We start from the raw sequence: 24,133 nt of genomic DNA, 5'->3' as shown, positions 1-24,133 counted from the left end.
GTTCTAAATGTGCTATTTTTGTAATTTAAAAACTATGTCTTAGAAAAAAGAATTTAAAAAAGAAAAAACAAAAATTTAAAAAGGGAAAAATTTTAAGAAAAAGAAAAACAATTTTTTTCTAATTATACGTCTTATATGTCTTAGAGGTTCCCGCGGTGCCGGCCATATTCTATTTCTTGACCTCGGCTGGGTTAACACTGGCCTTTTGCTTTACTTGTTAAAATGTAAACTTGTTTAATAAAGTTTCCTCTCTGCATTTTACATTTCACGATTTTAAAAATGTTTAATAATTTATTTTATTTTTCAATATTTTATACACAGCCCAGCGTCTCTAGTATTTCGTTCCACAATTTCGGAGCAAAGTTGACACCTCCTACCGCCGTTGATTTACCCATCTGAGCAGCATGGACTTCAAGTCCCAGCAGGCATTGCGGCCGGCACACCGGGAACTACGGGGTCCAAGAGGAAAGCTGGGAGCGACCGGTCCTTGCCCTCCCAGAAGCCCGCGGGCGGCTCGGAACGCCGTCCGTATCATGGCCGCGGGAGCCGGGACGGCTGGCTCCGCTTCCGGCCCGGGCGTTGTGCGTGACCCGGCGGCGTCACAGTCGAAGAAGCGTCCCGGCAGGGAGGGCGCGCAGCGATCGGACGCGATGGCGGGAGGAGGCGGGAGCAGCGACAGCAGCGGGAGGGCTGCAGGCAGGCGGGCGTCCCGCAGTGGCGGGCGGGCTCGGCGGGGGCGCCACGCACCGAGGCTGGGGGGCTCCGCGGAGCGGGGCGCGGGGGAGGCGCGGCTGGAGGAGGCAGTCAACCGCTGGGTGCTCAAGTTCTACTTCCACGAGGCGCTGCGGGCCTTTCGGGGTAGCCGGTACGGGGACTTCAGGCAGATCCGGGACATCATGCAGGGTGAGGGCCGGGCCTGGGGAAGGAGGCTGGGGCTCCTGGGAAGGTGATCTGTGGGGCCCGAGTGTAGCGGCTGGGGGTCGCCGAGCCAACAATGTCTTCTCTCCCAGCTTTGCTTGTCAGGCCCTTGGGGAAGGAGCATACCGTGTCTCGGCTGCTGCGGGTTATGCAGTGTCTGTCGCGCATTGAAGAAGGAGAAAATTTAGGTATGGCTATTTTTTATGTTCTTCTCTGGGCTTCACTTATTTAGGGTTACGTTGTTTTCAAACTTACATCCTAGACTGAAGGGTTCAGGGTTAAGGTGGGCTACTATGTTTCAATCACGGTGTTTATTCTCTGGCCTTAGTTTTCTCCACTTAGTATTCTCTTGGCTGCTTTTCTATGTTTTTTATTTCCTCCCACCTGTTTCTTGCTCGCCCCAACTTTGTTGCTTTGTAAAGTGAATTATGTGAAGATGGCCATTTTTCCTCCATAGTAGAGTCTTTTTAAACTATGAGCACTTTTTTTTTCTTTTCCTAAATTGAACTTGACAGCTGTTTAGCAAAATGATCTTTAGTTTCTGGCCGTTTGTATCTGATCCTGCCATTTGAGATACAGATGCATGTGTTAAAAAATAACTTTTTACCTGTCTTGAAAATTAGTCACTTGAAATTCATGGATTTGAATTTGGACCCTTAACATGTTTGTAAGCCTGTAGCCAGTAATGTAAGCAAATTAAATGCAAATCTTACTATATTTGCATGTTTCTTTTCTATATATATATATATACATATATATATATACATATATACATATATATGAACATAATTCTTCTGCTCTTCAGAAAATAGGTTAAAGTGAAAATTGTGCTCTTTGTCCTAGACTGTTCCTTTGATATGGAGGCTGAGCTCACACCACTGGAATCAGCTATCAATGTGCTGGAGATGATTAAAACGGAATTTACACTGACAGAGGCAGTGGTCGAATCCAGTAGAAAACTGGTCAAGGAGGCTGTAAGGCTCTATTTAAAATTTTTTTTTCTTTTACCAAAGATCAGAGGTCTTTGAGGAATCTGCTTATCTTTTTTGTGTGGGGTGGAGGACAAACAGGGATGGAGAGAGAGCAAGTGAGCAGAGCACACTCAGAACACATAACTCACACACATAGATGTTATTTCGAAAATCAGGTGACCCTTTCCTAGCCCAGACTTGGAAAGAACTGTTAATGGCTCAGCTTTTGTGATTTTGGTGGTCTCCCTTGTGGCCCTGGCAGGAGGGGCCACAGTACACAGGAAGTGAGTTGGCATTGAAGAATGACATTTTGTAGGTGGTTATTACCATTCAGAGCAGCACTGTGAAAGGGCTAAAAGTAAATGGGCTAGGATCTTGTCACCCTTGTTTATTATAGACCAAGGAGAATAGCTGGTGCCTTGGGAAATGTGGGAATGCTTTGAGCTCTTTCATGCAATTGCAGAAAGAGGCTTAGGGAACATTCCCTTTGAACAGACAGAATCAGAGGTGCTGAGATACCAGCCATTTTGAAAAACAGTAGTGGTAGAAGGCTGGCGCAGGCAGTGTTCTCGATAAGAAAAAAGCTTGTAGAGTGTCTAGGAATTTGGGACTGGAACTATGTCATGGCTCAGGTAGCTTCAAGTACTGGAACTTATTTATATTTAAAACATTGAAGCAGCCATGGAAACCAGTCAGAAAAAGCTTTTTCTTCTCCAATAACCAAGGCTGGGGGTGTGGAAGCAGATGCAGAGGTGGGGACTGAAGGACAACAGCTCAGCATTGCCTTGGCGGTAAAAGTAAGGAAATTGGTAAGAAAAGATAACAGCACCTCATAAAAGGATGGGATCTTGGGGGTGGGGGGGCGTAAGGGACAAAACCTTGTTTAGCAAAGACTTTCTGTCCCTTGGCTATGTGCTGGGTACTCAGACACCCTGTTTAAAAAAACAACAGGTAAAAAACTGTGTGTGGGGTGCAGATTATTCAGTTAAGGACCTTGGGCAGGAACTACTGTTGGACTTACAAAGAATGCTTAGGAAATTCCAATTCCAAGGAGGAACGATTGCAAGAATAGATTTTTAGTATAGGTAAGTCAGGTTTGTGTTGGAGGTAAAATGCCAGAAAAGACATATTAGCAAGGGAGGAGAAATCCAGGGCTACTTGCAGAATAGCTAAGGATCTTTTGGATGGGAAGAAGTGGTACCAGTTCAGGGTACTTTATGTAACTACTGTTAAGTAGCCAGCTAATTCAGAAATGCAACTCCTTCAGAACACAAGGGGTATAGATCTGTCTTCTGGCTGCTCTTCTGGTAGAGTCTATGGGCTTTTATCTTTCAGTTGAATATTTATTATTTAAGTTCATAGATCTGTTTGGGGGCTTCATTAGGAAAAATCTATTAAGGAAAACCAGATTCCCTTAAAATAGTCAACCATTTTCTTATGTTGACTCCCTTCTGCTTTTTCATTTTCCACCAGGTACCAGATCTCTTGTTACTTACTATATTACTGTTGACTGCTGTGTAACAAATTAACCCCAAATTTAACAGCTTAAAACAATAAATATTATCATCAACCCCAAATTTAACAGCTTAAAACAATAAATATTATCTATCAGTTTCCAAGAGTCAAGAAGCTGGTAGTGATTTAGCTGTGTTTCCTACTCGAGGTCTCTCGTGAGATGATAGTCAAGCTGCCTGCCAGGGTTGCAGTCATCTCAAGACTCAACCAGGACTGATGGGTCTGCTTCCATGCTCCCTCACATGGATGTTAGCAGGACTCACTTCCTCGCTGGCTGTTGGCTGGAGACTTCAGCTCCTCGCCTCTCCTTAGGGCTACTTACAATGAGATAGCTTGCTTCCCCTAGAGGATCCCAGAGAACAAGAGCCCAAGACAGAAAGCTGTAGTCTTTATAAACTTATCTCAGAAGTGACATACCACTTCTGCCATATGCTCTTGGCCACACAGACCTGACCAGCTGGAATTTGTGGGTGGAATCGCACTATGCAGGAGGTGGGTATCATTGGGAGCCATCTTAGAGGCTGGCTACCATAGTTACCTTGATATCCAAGTTATTAAATGATACTGTATCACGTCTCTGATTTATTTTTTTAATTTCTCATTTAGTCATAGAATTTGTTACCTTGGAATACCTCGGCTCATTGAAGCTTTTTGATGCGTTTTTAAGATCTCTAAAGTATCACAGCAATTTATCTTAAAGTTTATTAAATTTTTTAAAAAGCTTATCAAATAAGTTGTTTGTTAAGTTAGAGCTTCTCAATGTATGATCCAGGGATCTTTGCAGGTCTTCGGGACCCTTTCAGGGGTCAAAACTATCTTTACAGTATTGCCAAAATGTTAGTTGAGGTTTTCAGTGCACTGACATTTACACTGATGATGCAAAAACAGTGACGGGTAAAAATTTCTGGTGCTTTAGCGTGACCGTGACCAAGGCAGTGGTAAATTGTACTGGTAGTCATTGTATTCTTCATTGCCACATGCTTGCAGTTTAAAAAATAAAAAACAGCCAGTTTTAATTAAGAATGTCTTTGATGAAGCAGTAAAAATTACTAATTTTATTAAGTCTTGAGCAGACGTTTTTCCAGTATTTAGTCTGACAATATAGGAAGTTTTTCTGTAGCATTTCTGCTGCATACAAAAACATGATGGTTTTCTTCCCGATAAGTACTTGTGTGATTGAGTTGCATGCTGCTGATCTAGCTGCTTTTGTAATGGAGTACCATTTTTACTTGAAATAACTGACAAACTTTGGTTATTCAGATGTGGTAATCTGGCAGTCACTTCAAGGAGAACAAGTGACAGTATTTGTTGGCAGAGGTAAAATTCAAGCTTTCAGGTGAAAATCAGAATTTTGGAAAACTTATATTCATGTGCTTGGTAGCTTCCCAATATTCAGACTTTTCTGATATGATTGATGGTGATATTAACAACTGTGATTTTAAAAAGATTTTTAATGAATGTATCAACATTTGGAAGATCATGACTCAGTAAACCACTAATTTCCAAATGATCGATGAATTGTATTGCAAAATCATTCATGGGTAACAGATCCATTAAAAGTGCAAGACAGACTAACAGATTTTAATGTAATAACGATGAAGAGTTCACTTGCCAAAGTTTGGTGTAGAGTCAAAGAAGAATGTCCACATTTTCTGAAAGAGCTATTAAAATACTACTCCCTTTTCCAACTTTATATCTGTGTGAGGCCAGATTTTTTAATATATTTCAACCAAAACAACATATCACAACAGAAGAAATGCAGAAGCAGATATGAGAATACCATCTTTCTTCTATTAAACCAGGTATTAAGGAGATTTGGAAAAATGTAAAACAATGCCACCCTTCTCATTAAACTTTTATTAAATAAGTAATTTTTCATAAAGATATGTTATTTATGTTAATCTGTAATGAGTTTGTTATTTTTTAATGAATTAATAAATATTTAAAATTTTTCTCAGTTTTATATTTCTAATACAGTGAATACAACGGATATAACCCGCATAAACAAAAGCTCTTTGGGGTCCTCATTAACAGTTTACAGTATAAAGAAAGAATCCTGAGACCAAAAAGTTTGAGAATTGCTTCTGTAAGCTGATAATAATATTAAGACTACATTGGTTTTCTTTTCATAACTAAAAGAGAGATGCCTCAGATTTCTGTGAACAGGAGAGAGTAACATATATGGCATGTTCTTGGGAAGCATTTAGGTGGTGCTTTTGCTGTGTACCTTTGGTAATAGCACCTTGATTTTCTTTGAGGACCTTACCACATTTGAGGGGCTGGTGCATCAGACACAATGTCTTGAAACTTTAATTCTTGAAACAAAAAGCTTTGTCAAGGCTTTTTGAGCATCTGTGCTTCCCATAACAGCCTGGTTTCTTTGGTGAGTTTGCTTTTTTAGCCTTTCTTCATTTCTGTGAGTTTGGTTTTCTCTTCTTATGTCCTTTCTGGCCTTGCCTCTAACATAAACCTATCTCACCTATATTGAAAATCTGTGCTTGGAATTTCCCTTTTGTTTAAGTTAGCCAGAGACCATTGCTATTGCTTAGATGGTAAGAACCTTAACAGAAACATAAGAGAAGAAATTATACTTATTTCAAAAACTTTCAAGTTTTCAAAAAGCAAAGTTTGATCTCTTAAAAAACAAAAACAAATGAAAAAACTTCTCAGGAAATTAATGCATAGTTTTAAAAAAGCTCATAGTACAAACTTCGGAGGCAGACTTTCAATTAAGATTTTGAAAGCATTCACATTTCCTTTCTTGTTTCACAAATTAAACATAGTAGGAGAGCTGTATTCCAGTTCTGGGAAAGATAGATAAGCATATTCTTCTTTCTTTTATTTATTTATTTTTGGCCACACCACATGGCATGTGTAATCTTAGTTCCCTGACCAGGGATCAAAACTGTGCCCCCTGCAGTGGAAGCACAGAGTCTTAACCATTGGACCCAGGGAAGCCCTTCTTCTGTCTTTCTTAATGCAAGTATAAATCCTGGACAGAATGAATGGAGAACTCAGAAATGTAAAGGGTAGTAAGCTAATGGAGAAGACCAGAATATGAAGGTCCAAACTGGTGATGAGTAGATTACCATTTTTTCCCTTTCCAGTATCACCAGGCCTGGACTTGAAGGATCCTGAAACCTGGAAGTGCACCCCAGGTGTGAATAGAAAGAACTCCAAGAGAGGCTCTCTCTGGTCTGAAGAGCAGGAAAGGGGATCTGCTAAGGATCAGAGAGGGTGGAAGAAATCTCGTTTTTTGGGTTTTTTTTTTTTCCTTTTTTCCCTTCTCTATCCTAGCACCCAGGCATTACTACACTGGTAGCAGCAGTGACCCAGTGATGACAGTGGCAGGAGAGCAGGCACCTAAACCTAAAGGAAGAGAAGCCCTTCTCTTTAGCAGTGGAGCTGTGACTCCCAGAACTTGAAGTGGATTCCATTCCTTTTTTTTTTTTACTGTCTATCCTGATGCTTAGTCCTGGATGCAGATGCAGTTAGTGTGTGGCAGAATAGGGAAACTAAAGCCCCAGGAATGCAAGGCTGATTCAGTATTTGAAAATCAGTGAATGTAATTTACCCTGTTGGTCCAAAGGAAAAACCATATGGTCATATCAATTGAAGCAAAAAAACGTTTGACAAGATTCAACATTAGTTCATGGTAAAAACACTCAGCACACCAGGAATAGAAGGGAACTTCCTCAACCTGATAAAAGGCATCTACAAAAAAAACTACAGGTAACATAGTTAATGGTGAAGAATGGAATGCTTTGACCTTAAGATCCAAAATAAGGCAAAGGTGTCCGTTCTCACCACTTCCACTCTACATCATACCAGCAGACCTAGCCAGTGCAGTAAGTCAAGAAAAAGAAATAAAAGGCAACAGACTGGAAAACAAGGAATAAAATTGTCCCTTTTTCCAGATGACATGGCTATCCATACAGAAAATTCCGTGGAATATACCAAAAAAGCTATAATAAGTAAGTTTAGCCAGACTGCAGGATACAAGATCAACACATAAAATCAATCATATTTTCATATTGCTAGCAGTGAAATGAAATGAAAATGAAAATCTGCAATGAAATTACCAAAACAGTTATTTACAATAGCTCCAAAAAAGAAAAGGAAAATATGTATAAGTCTAACAAAACATGTGTAGGATCTGTATGTGGAAGACAACAAAATGCTGATGAAGAAATCACAACCTATTAAATGGAAAGACATACCCTGTTCATGGATTGGAAGACCTAATATAGTTAAGATGTCAGTTCTCTCCAATTAATCTATGGATTTAATGTAATTCTAATCACAATCTCAGCAGGATTTTCTGTCGATACTGATTCTAAAAGACATATGGTAAGGTTAAAAAAAAGACTAAAATAACGAAAACAATTTTGTAAAAGAAGAATGAAGCTGGAGGACTCACTACCCAATTTTAAGAATTACTATAAAGCTACAGTACTCATGACTGTAGATATATAGATTCATGGAACAGAAGAGAGAGTCCAGAAATAGACCCACACAAATATGACTGATCAATTTTTAACAAAAAACATGAGGGCATTTCAATGGAAAAAGATATTCAACGGAAAAAGGATAGTCTTCAACAACTGGAATTAAAACAATTGGATGTCCCTATGCAAAAAATAAATGAACTTTGACCTAAAACTCATACCAAAATTGATTCAAAGTGGATCATAATCTGAATGTAAAATGTAAAGCTATAAAACTTTTAGAAGAAAACTTGAAAAAAAAATCTTCATGTCCTGGACTTAGCAAAAAAGTTTTTAGATATGACACTAAAAGCAAGATCTGCAAGAGCATAAAGTGGACTTCATCAAAATTAAAACTTTTGTTCTGAGAAAAACACTGTTCAGAGAATGAACTCTCAAAATGAACAAGAAAACAAACACCACTATTTTAAAAAAACAACCAAAGAGAATACACAGATAGCAAATAAGCACATGAAAAGATGCTCATCATTTAGTCAATAGGGAAATACAAATTAAAACCACAGAGAATACTGGGACATACCTATGAGAGTGGCTAAACTTTAAAAACTACTAACACTAACAAGTGCTAGTGTGAATGTGGAGCAACTGGAACCCTCATACATTGCTGATGGGGTGCAGAATGGTATAGCCATTCAAGAAAACAGTTTGGCCATTTCTTATAAACATGCATTTTCCAAATGACCCAGCAGTCCCACCCCTGGGTATTTACCTTAGAGAAATGAAGTTATGGTCACACCAAAACCTGTACATAAATGTTCTAACACCTCTATTCATAATCACCAGAATTGCAGACCACCCAACTGTTTTTCCAGTGAGTGAATGGATAAACAAACTGGTACATCCATACAACAGAACACTGCTTCATCAATAAGATAGCAGGAACTACTGATAATGCAACAATACAGATAGATCTCCAGGACATTATACTGAGGGAAAGAAGCTAGACTCAAGGCTACATCCTTTAAAAATTAAGCTGTGTGATTTCATATATACTGTATGATTCCATTTATATGACATTCTGAAGAGATGAAACAGTGAAAAGATCAGGGGTTAGGGATGGGGAGGAGGTGACTACAGAGTGCAGCACAAGGGAGGTTTATTTGATCCAAGGTTTTTGGTATCATTGTGGTGGTTACAGAAGTTGATACATGTGTTAGAACAGTATGCCAAAAAAGTTAATTTTACTTTATGCAAGTTAAATAACATTTTAAAACGTAATAGGACCTGGGACTTCCCTGGCGGTCCAGTGGTTAAGACTGCCTTCCAATGCGGGAAGTGTGGGTTCGATCCCTGGTTGGGGACCTAAGATTCCAGTGCCTCGTGGCCAAAGAACCAAAACATAAAACAGAAGCAATATAGTAGCAAATTCAATAAAGACTTTAAAAATGGTCCACATCAAAAAAAATCTTTAAAAAAAAACAATGTAATAGGACCTAAACGATTTATAAAAAGTAAAACCTTTGTATGCTTCAAGAAAATAAGTATAGTCTTAGTATAGTTTTTCTGCTGAAAATGATGTAAAAGTGAATATGATGATCTGATTAAAATGAAAAGACTTACTTACTTTGTTCCCTCCCTGGCAGTAGGAACTTAGTGTTGTGCCTGCTCTTCAGAAGCGTTTGACACCAGTTTCCTTTGCCCTGTATGGCTGTGTTCAGCATGTGGAGGACAGAAGCACCAGAGAGTTGTACTTTCTGAATTCCCTTGCTAGTCCTCCTTCTCTTGGTCTGTATGTTTCTCCTTAAATTCTTCCCTGTGAAGACTGAAAATATCTATGGACCAGTTTTTCTTCCCTTTTTCGTGTGTGAGATAGGTTTCTTTGAGACTGGATTTAAGGTAGCTACTTCATCCTGTTAGATAACTCCAGGTGGTCCCAATTTTTCCTTGCTTTTCTAATTTTTAAAAAAAGTGCACATATGTTTTTTAAATATCCTTTTTAATTTTCAATCACTGTTATTTGCCCTCTACATATGTTCTCTTGGGGGGTCTTGACGAAAGGATTCTCCTTTTTCTCTGTGGCTGATGAGACCTTCTCATCCTACCTGAAACTTTGTCCTTTCTTTGCTGCTTGTGGCTGAGCTGGGTTTGTTTGTCTCAGCAATTCCCTGCACACTTTAACTGGAGTTGGCCCGCTGGGGTTTACAGTATGAGAGGCTGTGCTGGTTCTCCTAGCGAACTGGCCTCAGGCCTTTCCTGAATGGAACTAGCAGAACTCTGTGGTCAGCAAATTATTCCCCTCCTCCCCCCCCACCCCACAGTATCTCCTCCTCTCATTCCCCCCATTACATCAAAGCTTTTGCATCCAAAAAGAACAAAACCAGTTGTTCTGGGGACCTGGGATGACTCCTGTCCATTTTGCCTTTCCTTAGGAAGCCCTATTCAGATTGAGTAAATGTCTGTAATCCAGGAGATCAGATTTTGCTTTATCAGCTATTTTTTTTTTTAATCCAATGTAATGTTAAAAATCTACTACCTTACACACTGAAAGAGCGTACGGTTGTTCATACGCTTGAATAATAATTGTTAGTTTTTAAATACAGGAATTTGATAGAATGTGAAAAAGTTCTTGGGTATGTAAGACTCAGTTTTACTTTTTAGTTGAGCTTATTTTGATATTTGATATTCTAATTATACCTTTCATTATTACAGCAGTTTTAAAAAAAGTCTTTTTCCCCCTTTTGTAGGCAGTCATTATTTGTATCAAAAACAAAGAATTTGAAAAGGCTTCAAAAATTTTGAAAAAACATATGTCCAAGGACCCCACAACTCAGGTAAATTTGATATATTTTTGCTCCCGTGACCTAAATCCAGCTCATTGCCTTTTGTGGGGAAACAGGGAAAGGGTTCTCTGTCAGGAATGTTATCTAAATATTCGCCTTTAAATATTCAGCACCTTGAGCATGTTGCCTTTTATCCCGGATAACTTACTGTTAGAATGGCATTTCAAAAATTTGTTTGAAAATTTTACATAAATCATTTACTTGCCCATTACTGTCAGCTTTCTGACAGAACTTTAGTGATCAGCACTGGTATTAACACTTCTGACTTTACATAAACATTGATCCTGCAGACTTGAGAATCTGCCTTGGTGAGGACTTATCTTCTATTTTCTGGTGTCAAAAGCTCTGTTGATACCCTGCTCTTATTTTTTTTCCTTTATAAATATAAATTTTCAGTTTTTGAAAAGGTAATACATATATGTAATACAACATTCGAAAGGTACAACAAAAGAGCTTAGTGAAAATTCTCTCATGTCTGACTCAGCCATCTCGTTCCTCTCCTTAGAGGCAACCAATGTTTTTTTCTTTTATTCTTAACAGAGATATTCTGTGCATATGCAAGCAAATAAGTATGCATGTGTGTATATATACAGACATACACATATATCCATTTTTCCTGTTCTTCCCATATACATATGTGAGCATATTCTACACACTAATTTGAGCATTTTGCAAATTGCTTGTTTCCCTTAATATATCTTGGAGATCTTTTTATATTAGTACATAGGGAACTTTTCATCCTTTTTAGTTTTCTTTTTTTGGAAGTTTAAAGATCTTTATGTAAAAGTATAAAGGTACTTTAGATGTTAAGTTCTTCATCCTTTTTTTTTTTATAGCTACATAGTAGCCTACTGTGGCTGATCAGTAATTTTTTGACTTGTTCTACATTGTGGTAGGCTTCCCTTCTTATATGTGTACCAGTGATAATCATTGACAGCATTGTGAACGTTCTGATAGCTTTGTTTTAACTCATCATCATTGAATTTTTACTGGAGTTTTTCTTTCTCACATTGCAAAAATTGGTCCTTTGTGTAGAAGCTGAGAAATGATCTCCTGAACATTATCCGTGAAAAGAACTTGGCCCACCCTGTTATCCAGAATTTTTCCTACGAAACCTTCCAGCAGAAGATGCTGCGCTTCCTGGAGAGTCACCTGGATGATGCAGAGCCCTACCTCCTCACGGTGGGGCTTGGCCTTCTCTTCCCATAACTGTGATGTAGCCTGGAGGATGTGTAGGCAGTTAGAAAAGGACAGCTCTTTTTTAAAGTGAAAAGACTAAATGTGTGGAAAAAACTGAATTATATGTGCTATCTTTCTTAATTAAATGCCTTATATATTCAGAAGCAGAGATCCTGGCAGAGGCAAATGCAACATTCCTAGTTTCCCTCACCTCCCATTTTTACTTCCTCTATGTGGCATTCATCTGTGTGGTTAAAGTAGGAGAACATTCAGTTACAACTGATGGTGGTTCCCAAAGGAGATGAAATCTGAGTTAAGTTTGGGAGAGGAAGAGTGGTTTGATAGATGTGGTATGATGGGGTTGTTGACAGGAAGGAGGCATAACTGGAGAAAAGTGTGACTAGAGTATGATTAGCAAGAGAGCCCAAATGAAGACATACTTTAACTGGATCAGAGGGATAAGCACAAAGAATGGATGCAGTGAGGCTCAAGACAGCACAGGGGAGAATTAGAACCTAGTCTGTCATAGAAGGTGGACCATGAACTGAGTGAGAGGTTTTTTTTGTGTGTGTGTGGTACGCGGGCTTCTCACTGTTGTGGCCTCTCCCGTTGCGGAGCACAGGCTCTGGACACATAGGCTCAGCGGCCATGGCTCATGGACCTAGCCGCTCCATGGCATGTGAGATCTTCCCGGACCGGGGCACGAACCCGTGTCCCCTGCATTGGCAGGCGGACTCTCAACCACTGCGCTACCAGGGAAGCCCGAGAGGGTTTTTTTTAAAACAAGGATTTTGAGAGTGTTCAAATTATCCTAGTTCCTAACAGTAGATCTGCAAGGCCCATATCAGGATAGTGTCAGTGATCCTAGCAATCATTTGGCAATTCTCAAAATTATTTGTAAAGCAGATAGTTTGGAGTGTTCAAGGAGCAAGTGTCAGGATACTTGAGCCTGGCCTAGGAACCCTTCCTTCATATTCAGGTAACTGGAAAATAACCTGTCACTCTCTTTCTGTTGAGGACAGAATTCTCAGCTCTTAAGATACCACTCCTTACAGACATGCAATCTAAAATGTAATGATACTGGACTGACTGGAAATGTGTAGAAGTTCAGTCTGAGGGTAACAGAGGAGCAGCTGGAGTTAGAGCAAGATTGGCCTACTGAGGGCTTCATGTGGTACAAGTAAGGATTTTCAAGGAGTTGTTAATAGGCAAAACATTTGTGGAAACAATCATGAAAAATTCTATACACAAACTAAAAGACATTAATGTAGACATCAGTCATCCCTAAGTTAAAAAAAAAAAAGATTTGACTTTTGCATATGACCCCAAAGGTCTATTAGGTATTCAGAAACTAAATTAGGGATGAGATTGGAAGGATAGAAGAGGAGATACAAAGTAAAATCATTTAAGTATTTGTTGTCCAAAATAACCTTTCAGAATTCTTGGAACATCAAGATGCTTTTAGCACCACTCAGGTTGAGTTCTCCTTTAGTATAGAAAACTGTGAGCCACTTTTTGAGGGAAGGGAGGAAGAAATTTGAGATAATTCTTGTAAGTTCGATCCCTTTTTATGTCCTCCTCTAGTCTATGCCTAAATTGGGTTTGTAAGTGAGCATGCTTGCATATTGAATATGTTCATGGTGAAAGAAGCAGTTAATGAAATTCTGTGACTTCCTCTTCCTGACGACATCTTTCCTTTCCCAGATGGCCAAAAAGGCTTTGAAATCTGAGTCTTCCACCTCAACCACAGTGAAGGAAGATAAACAGCCAGCACCAGAGCCTGTTGAAAAGCCACTCAGAGAACCTGCCAGGTGAGAGAGATGCCCTTTTGTGATGTTGGCTGAAACACTGGGGTGATGTGTGGGAAGCATAGTCGTCATCTTCGAGCAGGATCAGTGGTTTGACCTCTTAACATGTTACTGGGTTACTCGTGGAAGGCACTGTGGGATTTACAGAGCACATCCTGGGAAGATGGGAATATTGAAAACGGGACGTCAGATCCTTGGCAGAAGTTCCTGACTGGCTATTCCTCAAAGGTTCTTTCCTTCTGTTTCTCTCTCCTTGCCTCACCTGTATCTACTCAGTACTTCCCTGTTGATACCTCATCTCTTAATGCAGTGCTCACACTTGTGAATCAGATTCCCAGGACCAGTTAACAAAGCAGAGGTCACACGTTTAGATGTCTTTGGGGGCCCAGTAGGAGATGTAAAGGAGCAAAGTGGGTCTAGGATAATACAGTTGAGAGCACGGGACTGGGACACAGAGAGGGCATGCTTTCCAGCTTCATGTGATTGTTGCTACGTGAGATGTCCAAACTTCAGTTCAAATTTTTATGTGAGACGTCCAAAAATTTTTTTCTGAGATTTCCCAATTTTTGAATGTTGGCAGTTAGTCCAATTAAAAAAAAAAAAAAAAACTTGAATAGCTTAGACAAGACACATCTGCCAGCTGGGTTTGGCCTGCAGGCTGCCAGTTTGCCCTCTCCTAACAGTTTTTACTTAAAACATCCAAATGATAGATGAACTTTATTTTGAAAAGGCAGTTTCTCCAAGACTGTGTGGCACTCTTCTCACTCTGAGAATTCTCAAGATCCCATTTATAAGTGTAGTGTAGGAGAAAGAGGGCAGAATGGAGGCCAGTCTTTTACTTCTCTCACATGAGGGTTGGACTAGGACAGCTGGAAGAAGAGTTTAGACTTCAAGGTGAGATTGCTGGATTATCAGTTGGTTGTCCAGATGGATTGTAGTTGTTAGGCACTACACAGAGTTCTTGCATTGTGGAAAGCACCACTTTAGTCCATGCAGACTAATGGGTTAGACAGCACACAGGCTGAAGAGGTCTCTGGAGGGAGTATCATTGGCCCTAGTTCCTTTAGGGTTCTCTTACTTGAAGTTTAAGCTCCATAGTTCAACTTACATATCATATTTGAAGCCTCTGTTTAACACTTATAAATGGAAGCTTTTATAAATAAAGCTTGTATCACGTACCCTCTCTGTTTTTTTTTTTTTTTTTTTTTTTTTTAATGAAGAGTTCTCAAGGTGAGGAGTTTCTAATTTGAAGCTTCCCACTTTGAAAAAGTTGTGGCTGCTTGGACAAGCATCCACAATGGTGAAACTGATCTCTGTTATGTTCGCATTATTTGTAGGCAGCTACAGAACACTCCAACCACCATTGGAATTACGGCTCTGAAAGCAGCTTTCAAGACTCTGTCCAGTGCACAAGATTCTGAGGCAGCCTTCTCAAAACTGGACCAGAAAGATATGGTATTTCCTAATAAAGTGTGCCCACCATCACCAGCCCTCAAAAACAAGAGACCGAGAAAAGATGAAAACGAAAGTTCAGCCCCTGCTGAGGGTGAGGGTGGCTCTGAACTGCAGCCCAAGAACAAGCGCATGACAATAAGCCGATTGGTTTTGGAGGAGGACAGCCAGAGCACTGAGCCCAGCGCAGGCCTCGACTCCGCCCAGGAAGTCATTCCTGCTTCACCATCCAAGCCCACCATCCTCAACCAACCCCTCCCTGGGGAGAAGAATCCCAAGTATGAAGACCTTCTTTGTAGAAGTTTGGGGGCTGGTTGGTGGTCCTGGTTATGCCTGGTATTGCTTCCGGGAATGAAGTAACTTTCAGCTAAGTTATTCACCACCAAGGCTTGCTCAGACTGCTAGAATGTGACTCAGGGTGGGGAGTGACGTCGTAGCCATCCTGCCAGTTCTGATGCCCCGCATGTGGGCTTCCAGGCATTGCACTAGGCAGGAGTGAGGGTGAAAGGGTGTCAGAGCCTCCTACTCACCGCTGCTTCCATTTTTAGCAAACTTCTGAGTGCCTTGACTACTAAATATTAGTCTTGTTTGTTAAAGGAAGTTTGTTTGAATTGGGCCACGTTATACTTTGATCCTTAAAAGAGATTTATGAATATTTATAGTTTTGCACGTTCTATGAGCATTTTGAGACTTGGCAAATTCAGTAATTACTAATCTCTCACATTCTGCTAGGTTCTGTGGGGCAGTGGTTAGAATGCTTTCATTTTGCTCCCCATCATGACCCCCAACCTGGCTTTCAGTTTTGCTACCATTTGTGCCCTCTTGTGGATCTTTCCTCTAGGCAAACTGGTCTGTTTGCTCTCCCTGGAACCCTGTTTCTACTACGGTACTCTTCTTGCTGCCTCTCATTCCCCACATTCGGACTATCATTCCTCCACCATTGCTTATCAAAATCCCATCTGTCTTTCAAAGAGAAGAGAAGCTGATGTTGACTAAATACTTTCTGCGGGCCAAGCACTTTCACATATTATCTTACTGAATATCTACACTCACTCTGTGAGTGATTTACTAGCCTCACTTTATAGGTGAGGAAGATTCAGAAAAGTTACTAACTTAACCTGAAGTCACACAGATAAAAAATGGCAAAATTGGGCTTTGAGATTTTTAATCCCAGTCAGTCTTGACACAAAAGCCCGTGGCCTGTATACCACGTACACCAAGCTGCCTCTTAAAACTCTGCCTCCTCCATAAATTTCCCCTGGTCACCCTGCTGTCAGTGATCACCTCACTGATCTCCCACGGTTATTGCCATCTCTACTACTGCTCTCTGTTACAGCTGTTGGGGGACCTGTGTCCTGGCATGCTTGTGCTGGGTGCCCTGTAGGGCTGTGGCATCTGATAAATGATTTATACTCGGGCACAAATCTGCACTATATGCACCACTTCCTGCATCTGGAAGTGAGTGAGTCATTGGCTGGGCAGGCAGATGCAGTCAGCACACGATTGCTCTCATTTGATACCTGATCTCCTCTACCCCTCACAGCAATTCTATGAAGTATAAGTATTGCTCCCATGAACAGACAAGGAAACTGGAGAGAGTGCATGATTACAGTGGTTTTATAAATGGGAGACTCTGTGAAGGTTTCAGATATACCTCTCTCATGTGTCAAGGGTATGAAGTATGATGGGTACTCTCAAGCAGAGGTGGGCAAATTATGGCCCCTTGGCTAAATCCACCTGCTGCCTGTTTTTGTAAATAAAGTTTATTGGAACACAGCCACACCCATGAATTTTGTATTATCTGTGGCTGCTTTTGATGCTACCTTGAGTTGAGTAGTTGCAACAAAGACAGTAAGGCCTGCAAAGCTGAAGGTACTACTGGCCCTTTACAAAAAAAAGGGATCCTATGACCCCGGCCCTAAACGAAGCGTATGTGAGGTGCCTTGGGAGCTGCAGGGAAGAAGAGCTGGGCCTGGGCAGCAGAGTTGTGGGTGGAGCAACCTTGCTGAGGAGCAAGTGTTGAGCTGGCCTTGAAGAATGAGTAGGAGGTCATCCAGTAATATTGGGAGGTCGGTTCTAGGAAACAGAAGCCTCTTGAATTACAGCATGAGAAAGCCTGGTATGAGCCAGAAAATGTCATGTAGTCTGTATGGCAGGAGAATATAGGGCACAGAGAGGATGAAGGGAGAAAAGTCTGGATGGGTAGATGGGCCAGATTTTGAGTTCCTATTATATTCTATCAGGCAGAGGTTCTCAAGAGGGGCTTCATATCACAATTACCTGTGCAGTGTTTAAAAAAATATATATTCCCAGGCTCCTGTCTACTGAATTAGAAGGGACAGGGTAGTGTTCTCTAATCTGCTTTGCTAACTGTGCCCCAGATAAGTCTAATACACCTAATCAGAAAGCCTCTGAGCAGACACCACTGAGGGCTTTTGAACAGACACTGAGGGAAAGGAGAAGAGGAGGGTGGTTGGAGACTGCTGCCCGGTGAGCAGTCAGGACCCAGGGGAAGCTGGGCCAGTGGAATCTGAGGAGGGGAAGGCAGGATTAGGGTCTATCACCTAGACGGCAGGGCCACGACTACTATATTTTTATATCCCCCACAGCACAGAACTAGTGCTTACTAGATAGTTTACTAACCAAACAAAGTAACAGTTCTTGGTTCTTGCAATTTAAGGGGCCACATGCAAAACTTCTATAAAAGGCTAGCAAAGGGTAAACATTTTAGGCTTTGTGTCTCTGTTGCATATTCTTCTGTTTTGTTTTGTTTTTTTTTTTACACAACCCTTTGGAAAATGTAAAAACCATTCTTAGTTCAAGGGCTATACAAAACCAGCAGCCACAGGCTGTAGTTTGCCAACCCCTCTAGACCATTAAGTTTTAACTTCGCCAGTCAGGAGCGCAATGAGCCAGGAAGTGACCCGGCTTGCCCTCACGGCCACCTAACAGTTAAGATGAGGACCAAGGTCTCAGCCCCTTCCACAACATGAGAAGTTAAGAAATACCAAAATGTTTATACATGTAATAGCAAATGCTGAGTTCAGAGGAGGAGCAGAAAGTTACCAAGTGATCTGCAAAGACTGTCTGCAGGAAGGGTGAATAGCCACTTAGGTGAAAATGATGGACCCTGAGGTTAAAATCAGTTTTTATCCCAGGACTTGGATAAATAGATGGAAAACTGAAACTGTAATGCTGTCTGACCTTTATTTATGAATAGTAATTGACACAGCTAATATCCTGAGAAGAAAAAAACTCGTGTAATTTTTTTTTTGTCTCAAGCAAATCAGTTATTCTTAGAAATAACCCTTTGGGGGATATGATCCAATTTAAAAATAAAGAAAAGTAAAGAGTCCACCATTTGTCCCAGCCACTTAGGTAATTGCATAGAAAACTCATGGAACTCAAGGAATTTTTTTCATGTTTATGCACTTATTAAGCAAACTGCTTTCATTTGCAAAATACCCAGACAGCCTTAAAAATAAATTTTTTTTATAGCGGGGACGGAAACAACAGTTTGTTTCTACTCTCTTGGTCAGGTTTTTCGGTGACTTTGATCTATATAAATTCTTCAAAACTTAGTTCAGATACTTTCCATGTTTGTTTTGTAAAGGATGTTATAATTCTGAGGTCAGATTTGTGCTATGTTCTGTAAGAGTGACTATAATTTTCATTTATTTAATAACTTGGGTTTTGGATTATTTTTCAGGTTTGGGACTGTTTTTGGTTGCACCCAAGTACTCAAAATTTCATGTTCACAGGAATGATTCTTGTTTGCTTACTATTCTAATCTTTGATGGTATAAGTCCTTTACATACTTTGATAATCTCATTATTAGTTTAGCTAGTATCTCTCCAGCTTCTATGAGGGTGTGTGTTACTGTGCCCGGTGTTTGGAGTAGACAAATGAGGATATGGTCCCTGCCGTCAAGGTGCTTATGGTTAAGGGTATGTCGTGATACGGTTGTGTAATAAAGTGGAAGCACTATCATAAGGGCAGAGGAGCGGGGGCTTTTTGTATGTGTTGGGCAGTCTTCATTGAGAACGATGGCCTTGAAAGATGGGCAGGACTTCACTTGGCAGGGAAGGGAATCCCAAGGAGAGAGAACAGCAAATAGAGAGGCAGGAAAGCACAGAACTTACAGGAGGAAGGAGGAGCAGAGGGCGGTGTGGGTGTTGGTGGGGACAGGAGGAACTGCTGAGAAACTGACAGGCCAGACTGCATGATCTTGATTCCCCCATATGGGCATTTAGGCTTCACTGTTTAGGCAGTGAGGAGCCATCACTGAATAGGGGAGGGATGTAGTAATTTTAGGATGATTGTTCAGGTGGCTTTGGAAGGGGAAGGGGCTAGTGGGGAGAGACTCCAGTTAAGAGGCTAGTGTAATGCTGGTGAAAGGTATTGGACCATGGGCTTGGACTAGGGGAATGGGGAGGGAAAGGAGAACAGTCCAGAGATAGGAATAGAGCATGTCTGTGATGGAGGGGAAGGAATTTGCAGCTCTAGGTTAGAAGAATGCTGAAATCTGTAATAGAGTCCAAACCAAACCAACCAACCAACCAACCAGACAAACAACAGGAAAATGAACAGATCATTGAGGGGGATGGTGATGTATCCAGTGCTGAGTTTGAGAGATGGTCCTGAAACCTGGGGGATGTTGACATGGAGAGGCCTGCCCAGGTCAAGATTTGGGAGTTGTGTGTAGGTGAATCTCGAATGTGGTCACAGCAGAACAGGGAGGAATACAGGGCCACGAGTAGAGCTAAGGACAGAGTATGGGATGACCTGGGATGACTTTGTTTTACACCTTGTCCTCTCGCTGATGTTCCCTCAGAGTACCCAAAGGCAAGTGGAACAACTCTAATGGGGTTGAAGAAAAAGAGACTTGGGTAGAAGAGGACGAACTGTTTCAAGTTCAGGGTAAGCCAGAAGATTCTCATTGGTCTCTCCTTGACACTTGCTGAAGTGTAGGTGCATGTTACTGTCACATCAATGTTCCAGAAATTGCTTGTCTCCAAACTAGAAAAAGTTTAAAAGTTCCTCATTGTGATTCATGAGGAATCAGTTTTATGTCTTTTCCCATTAAACAATGGAGACTATCAAAGCAACGCTTTATATTTAAAGAAAACTCCTGGTTTGGTTTAATAAATCCTATATTTAATTGTAGTTGATGTTCTTCCTAAAGTTTTTTAATTAGAAAAGGTAGAAGTGGTCATTCCTTACATGTCTTATTTAAGTAAATAATCTCTTACCCGTTTCTATATATGTGTTTTTTTCTAAGATGAGAAACTTTACTTTTCCTTAATTAATATTGAACTTCATAGTATTTGCATTAGGATCTCTCCCACCACATATTTTGCTCTCTGATGGAAATATATACATGCTAAACCTTAGTTTTGGAGATTCTGAAGACTTCTGTAACACAGCAGCAACAGTAATCCTTTGCCAACCTCAAAGGTTTTGCCCTTAAAAATGACCTTTCATTGGCAAAAGCATAGTTGGGAAAATCAAGATTACACAGAAAATGGGAGAAGTAACAATAAAAGTGGCATTAAATATTTTAAGAACAGGATATAAAAGTTCTAGAAAACATCCACCTCTGATGCAGTCCAGATTTGTCAGTTTCAGAAATCGTCTTCTACTATATCATGAAATACTTCATAATTTAAAAATAAATAATGTGCTCCTGTAAGTATCCCTTTTCCTGAGTCACCTTTCTTCACTCTTCAGGAAGCATTACTGGGACAGTGGCGTCTGCTGAGGCAGACACTGTAGCAAGTTTCACATTTATGCAACTTTGCCTTTTCTTGCAGCTTTTTAACTGGCTCTTGTTGGCTTGAGATGGCATGTCCATTATACTTGTATACCCTCCTGTAGCCCCCTGGTCCTTTAAAATATTATCTTGGTCCCTGTTTTTGAGGCCTGATCTATTTCCATAGGATGAGAGGGTAGAGTTTGACCAGATCTCACATGGTCTGTTGGAGTGGGAAGCAATAATCATTACCCCGTTCTTTATGTTTGAAGAATTGAGCCAAATTTTAAAAAAAATGTATTTATTTATTTAGTTTTGGCTATGTTGGGTCTTTGTTGCTGTGTGCGTGTTTTCTCTAGTTGTGGCGAGTGGGGGCTACTCTTCGTTGCAGTGCATGGGCTTCTCATTGTGGTGGCTTCTCGTTGCGGAGCACAGGGTCTAGGCACACGGGCTTCAGTAGTTGTGGCTCACGGGCTCAGTATTTGTGGCTCATGGTCTCTAGAGCGCAGGCTCAATAGTTGTGGCGCACAGGCTTAGCTGCTCCGCAGCATGTGGGATCTTCCCGGACCAGGGCTCGAACCCATGTCCCCTGCATTGGCAGGTGGATTCTCAACCACTGCGCCACCAGGGAAGCCCCCAAATTTAATTATATCTAACAATCAAGGATTTGGAAATTCAAAAACAGTAAAACTGTGTTATTTCAAAGCAGTAATTAACAAGGGGTAATAAAGCAGAAATTATATATGTACATACACACACTCAAATATGTGTATATATATACACAAATATATATATTACACATGCATATATATATATATGTATGTGTATATATATATTAGGATTTTAAATACCACAGTTCCTCAGTAAGTTGAGAAAATGATAGTGCTTTTACTAAAGAGCCTGAAATCCATCATTAACCAACATTTATTGAATGCCTGATTGTAAAGTATTTGCTTTGTACAGATTCTCATGGACTGAAATGATTGGTATCTTGCAAGCAGAGGACAAAACCAAATTATCCTTTAGTGATGTCCTTTCTTTTCTCAAAGTTTGTAAAATTTGAATCAAGTTTTCCCTTTGGAGACGTTCTATGTCTTTTTCTTGTGGTTTGTGCCGAGGAGGTAAGCTCTGAAATGAGTCTACTTTTAATGTTTTCCAGCAGCACCAGATGAAGAGAATACAACCAATATAACACGAAAGCAGGTAATTTTAAATTCTCTTTTCTGATCTTTTCTGGTTGTGTAGGTAGAAGAGAGATAAAATAAGTACCCACATCTCACAGGCATAGACTACCCATGCACCTGGTAAAAAATTTTATTTGTCATTTTCAGATAATCCAAACTAAGTTAAATACTCTCTGGAAGAAAAATCTAGGTGGTCAGAAAGCTAACGCATTTCCTAACCATGAACAACACACGTTTGAAATTTTGAATCCAGAAATGGTTATCAGTTGAGGCTGAAATGGCAGGACACTGAAAATTAGGAAATGTCCAAATCCATGGTGTTAACTTATATTCTATATCATGTTTTAAAAGTATAAATCCTTCCTTTGGGTTCAGATTATTCTCCTAGGATTGAGTTTACCTCTTTACTATATGAAAGTATAAATAAGTGGAAACACAGGTTGTGATAAATCCTTTGTTTTTTTGGTTTTTTTTGCAGAAGTGGACTGTAGAGGAAAGCGAGTGGGTCAAGGCTGGAGTGCAGAAGTACGGGGAAGGAAACTGGGCCGCCATTTCTAAAAACTACCCATTTGTTAACCGAACAGCTGTGATGATTAAGGATCGCTGGCGGACCATGAAAAGACTTGGCATGAACTGAAACAGGCCTTCATTTCCACAGAATTCACAGGAGCATGGTTCCTAATAATAGCCCCTGGTAGTCTGCTGTTTCTTTCAGAAGCTGGGCTGGGATGAGAATTTTGGGCATCTTCCTCCCATGTGGGGGAGGTTCCAGTTCCACTTCATCACAGTTGGAGATCATGGAGCTGAGAAACAAAGCCAAGTCCACCCCATGTCCTTGACAGAGATGACAGGCACATAGCTTGTACAGTGCCAGAATACCATTAGTATTTCCCTTCTTTAGTGGTTTGCTTGAATTTAAATCCCTGGTAATCAGTAGAACCTTCTCCTAGGAAATGGTGGAGTCTGTTAGGAGTCACTTTTGACTCCATGACCTGTTAAAACCAGCAACATGAGCATTACTTGGAGCGAACTTGTTCCAGGTAAAGCTTTGGCCTTCTGATGCACATGGAAAGGAACTTCATCTGTCATGAGCCCAGGCTGATGAGAAACCAGTCCTGGTGGAATCAGAGTCCCTTTAAAAATTCTTTAGCCAGTTGTGACATCAACTCCTAGACGTGACTGCCTTGGCATTTGCTCTATTTGCTGGGCTATGTAGGCAGGTTTAACCTCCACTTCTCACGTGGTTGAACCAGTGTGTTTTTTGGTAAAATGGTGATTGTAGATAAGCTTAGCCCCTCTCCCCATCCTCTCTTCCCAATTCCCTTCTTTATGCTGGACTTTTAAAGCTTAAAAAAATCCTGATTGAGTATAAATGCCTAATTCCATTCTTTGTGAAATGGTTGCTTCCACCTGATTCCCTAATTGTGCTGTGTTAGTGTCTTGCACTGGAATTCAACATTCCCTTCTCCTTTTGTACTGTGTTGTGCTTGCTGTCTCTCAGACATCCTTAAAGACTGTCTTTTTAGGAAAAAAGAATTTCAGTAAAGTGTTTTCTGTAATTTTTTTAAAATGAGAATTATTGTCCATAACTTGTAGCATTCTTCATTAAAGTCTTGCTTCTCTCAAATTTAAGTAGCTGTTTATTGCAGCTGAAAAGATGGAGGTAGCAAAATGTTGAACAAGCTTTGCTAAACCATATTGTCCATGTTAAGAAGCTGATGTCAAACTGTATTGGATGTTCTAATCCTTGGAAGCTGTGCCATACAGAGATGTGAAAGTTTCCTCTTAATTTGTCCATTTCTTCATATAACGTACCTCCGGGGACAAAATAATTCCTTTTTTCTCACTTTTGAGTGAGGGAAAGGCAAGATGTAAAGAAATGCTAAAGTTTAAAAATTCATCCTATAGTTGAAATTTGGAAACTTTGTACAGCTTTATTACCTATTAACTACGTGTTTGGGGGTTGGGTACTGCTGTTTTTCTAGCAATTAACCCCAAATGAAACTACAGTGAGAAGGCAAGAACTTGATCTCCACTTGATCTGGTTGTAGATACTTGTGATCTCC

General features: G+C 40.4%; 1 protein-coding gene across 2 annotated transcripts; it reads left to right on the top strand.

The window, feature by feature from the left end:
- Window positions 1-496: 496 nt before the first annotated feature.
- Window positions 497-23,694, top strand: TERF2 (telomeric repeat binding factor 2). Of its 2 annotated transcripts, none has more exons than XM_030863509.3 (10): window positions 497-903; window positions 1,011-1,106; window positions 1,762-1,892; window positions 10,597-10,683; window positions 11,728-11,874; window positions 13,576-13,682; window positions 15,017-15,409; window positions 19,966-20,051; window positions 22,046-22,086; window positions 22,546-23,694. In XM_030863509.3, exons 1-10 carry the CDS (start codon window positions 534-536, stop codon window positions 22,702-22,704), a joined length of 1,617 nt encoding a protein of 538 aa, XP_030719369.1. In that variant the 5' UTR covers window positions 497-533; the 3' UTR covers window positions 22,705-23,694. The 2 variants fall into 2 exon arrangements, with proteins under 2 accessions (XP_030719369.1, XP_030719368.1); XM_030863508.3 differs by having other exon boundaries at window positions 498-903; window positions 22,043-22,086.
- Window positions 23,695-24,133: the final 439 nt, after the last annotated feature.

This window comes from Globicephala melas, chromosome 19 (assembly GCF_963455315.2).
Source record: "Globicephala melas chromosome 19, mGloMel1.2, whole genome shotgun sequence".
Taxonomy (NCBI): domain Eukaryota; kingdom Metazoa; phylum Chordata; class Mammalia; order Artiodactyla; family Delphinidae; genus Globicephala; species Globicephala melas.
This window is presented reverse-complemented; position numbering and strand designations above follow the sequence as displayed.

Excerpts from the sequence above, each read along its gene's own strand:
- TERF2 (XM_030863508.3), top strand. The coding sequence starts at position 534 with ATGGCCGCGGGAGCCGGGACGGCTGGCTCCGCTTCCGGCCCGGGCGTT. Across the intron at positions 904-1,010 it reads GATCCGGGACATCATGCAGG|CTTTGCTTGTCAGGCCCTTG; the intron begins GTGAGGGCCGGG and ends CTTCTCTCCCAG. Across the intron at positions 1,107-1,761 it reads TGAAGAAGGAGAAAATTTAG|ACTGTTCCTTTGATATGGAG; the intron begins GTATGGCTATTT and ends TCTTTGTCCTAG.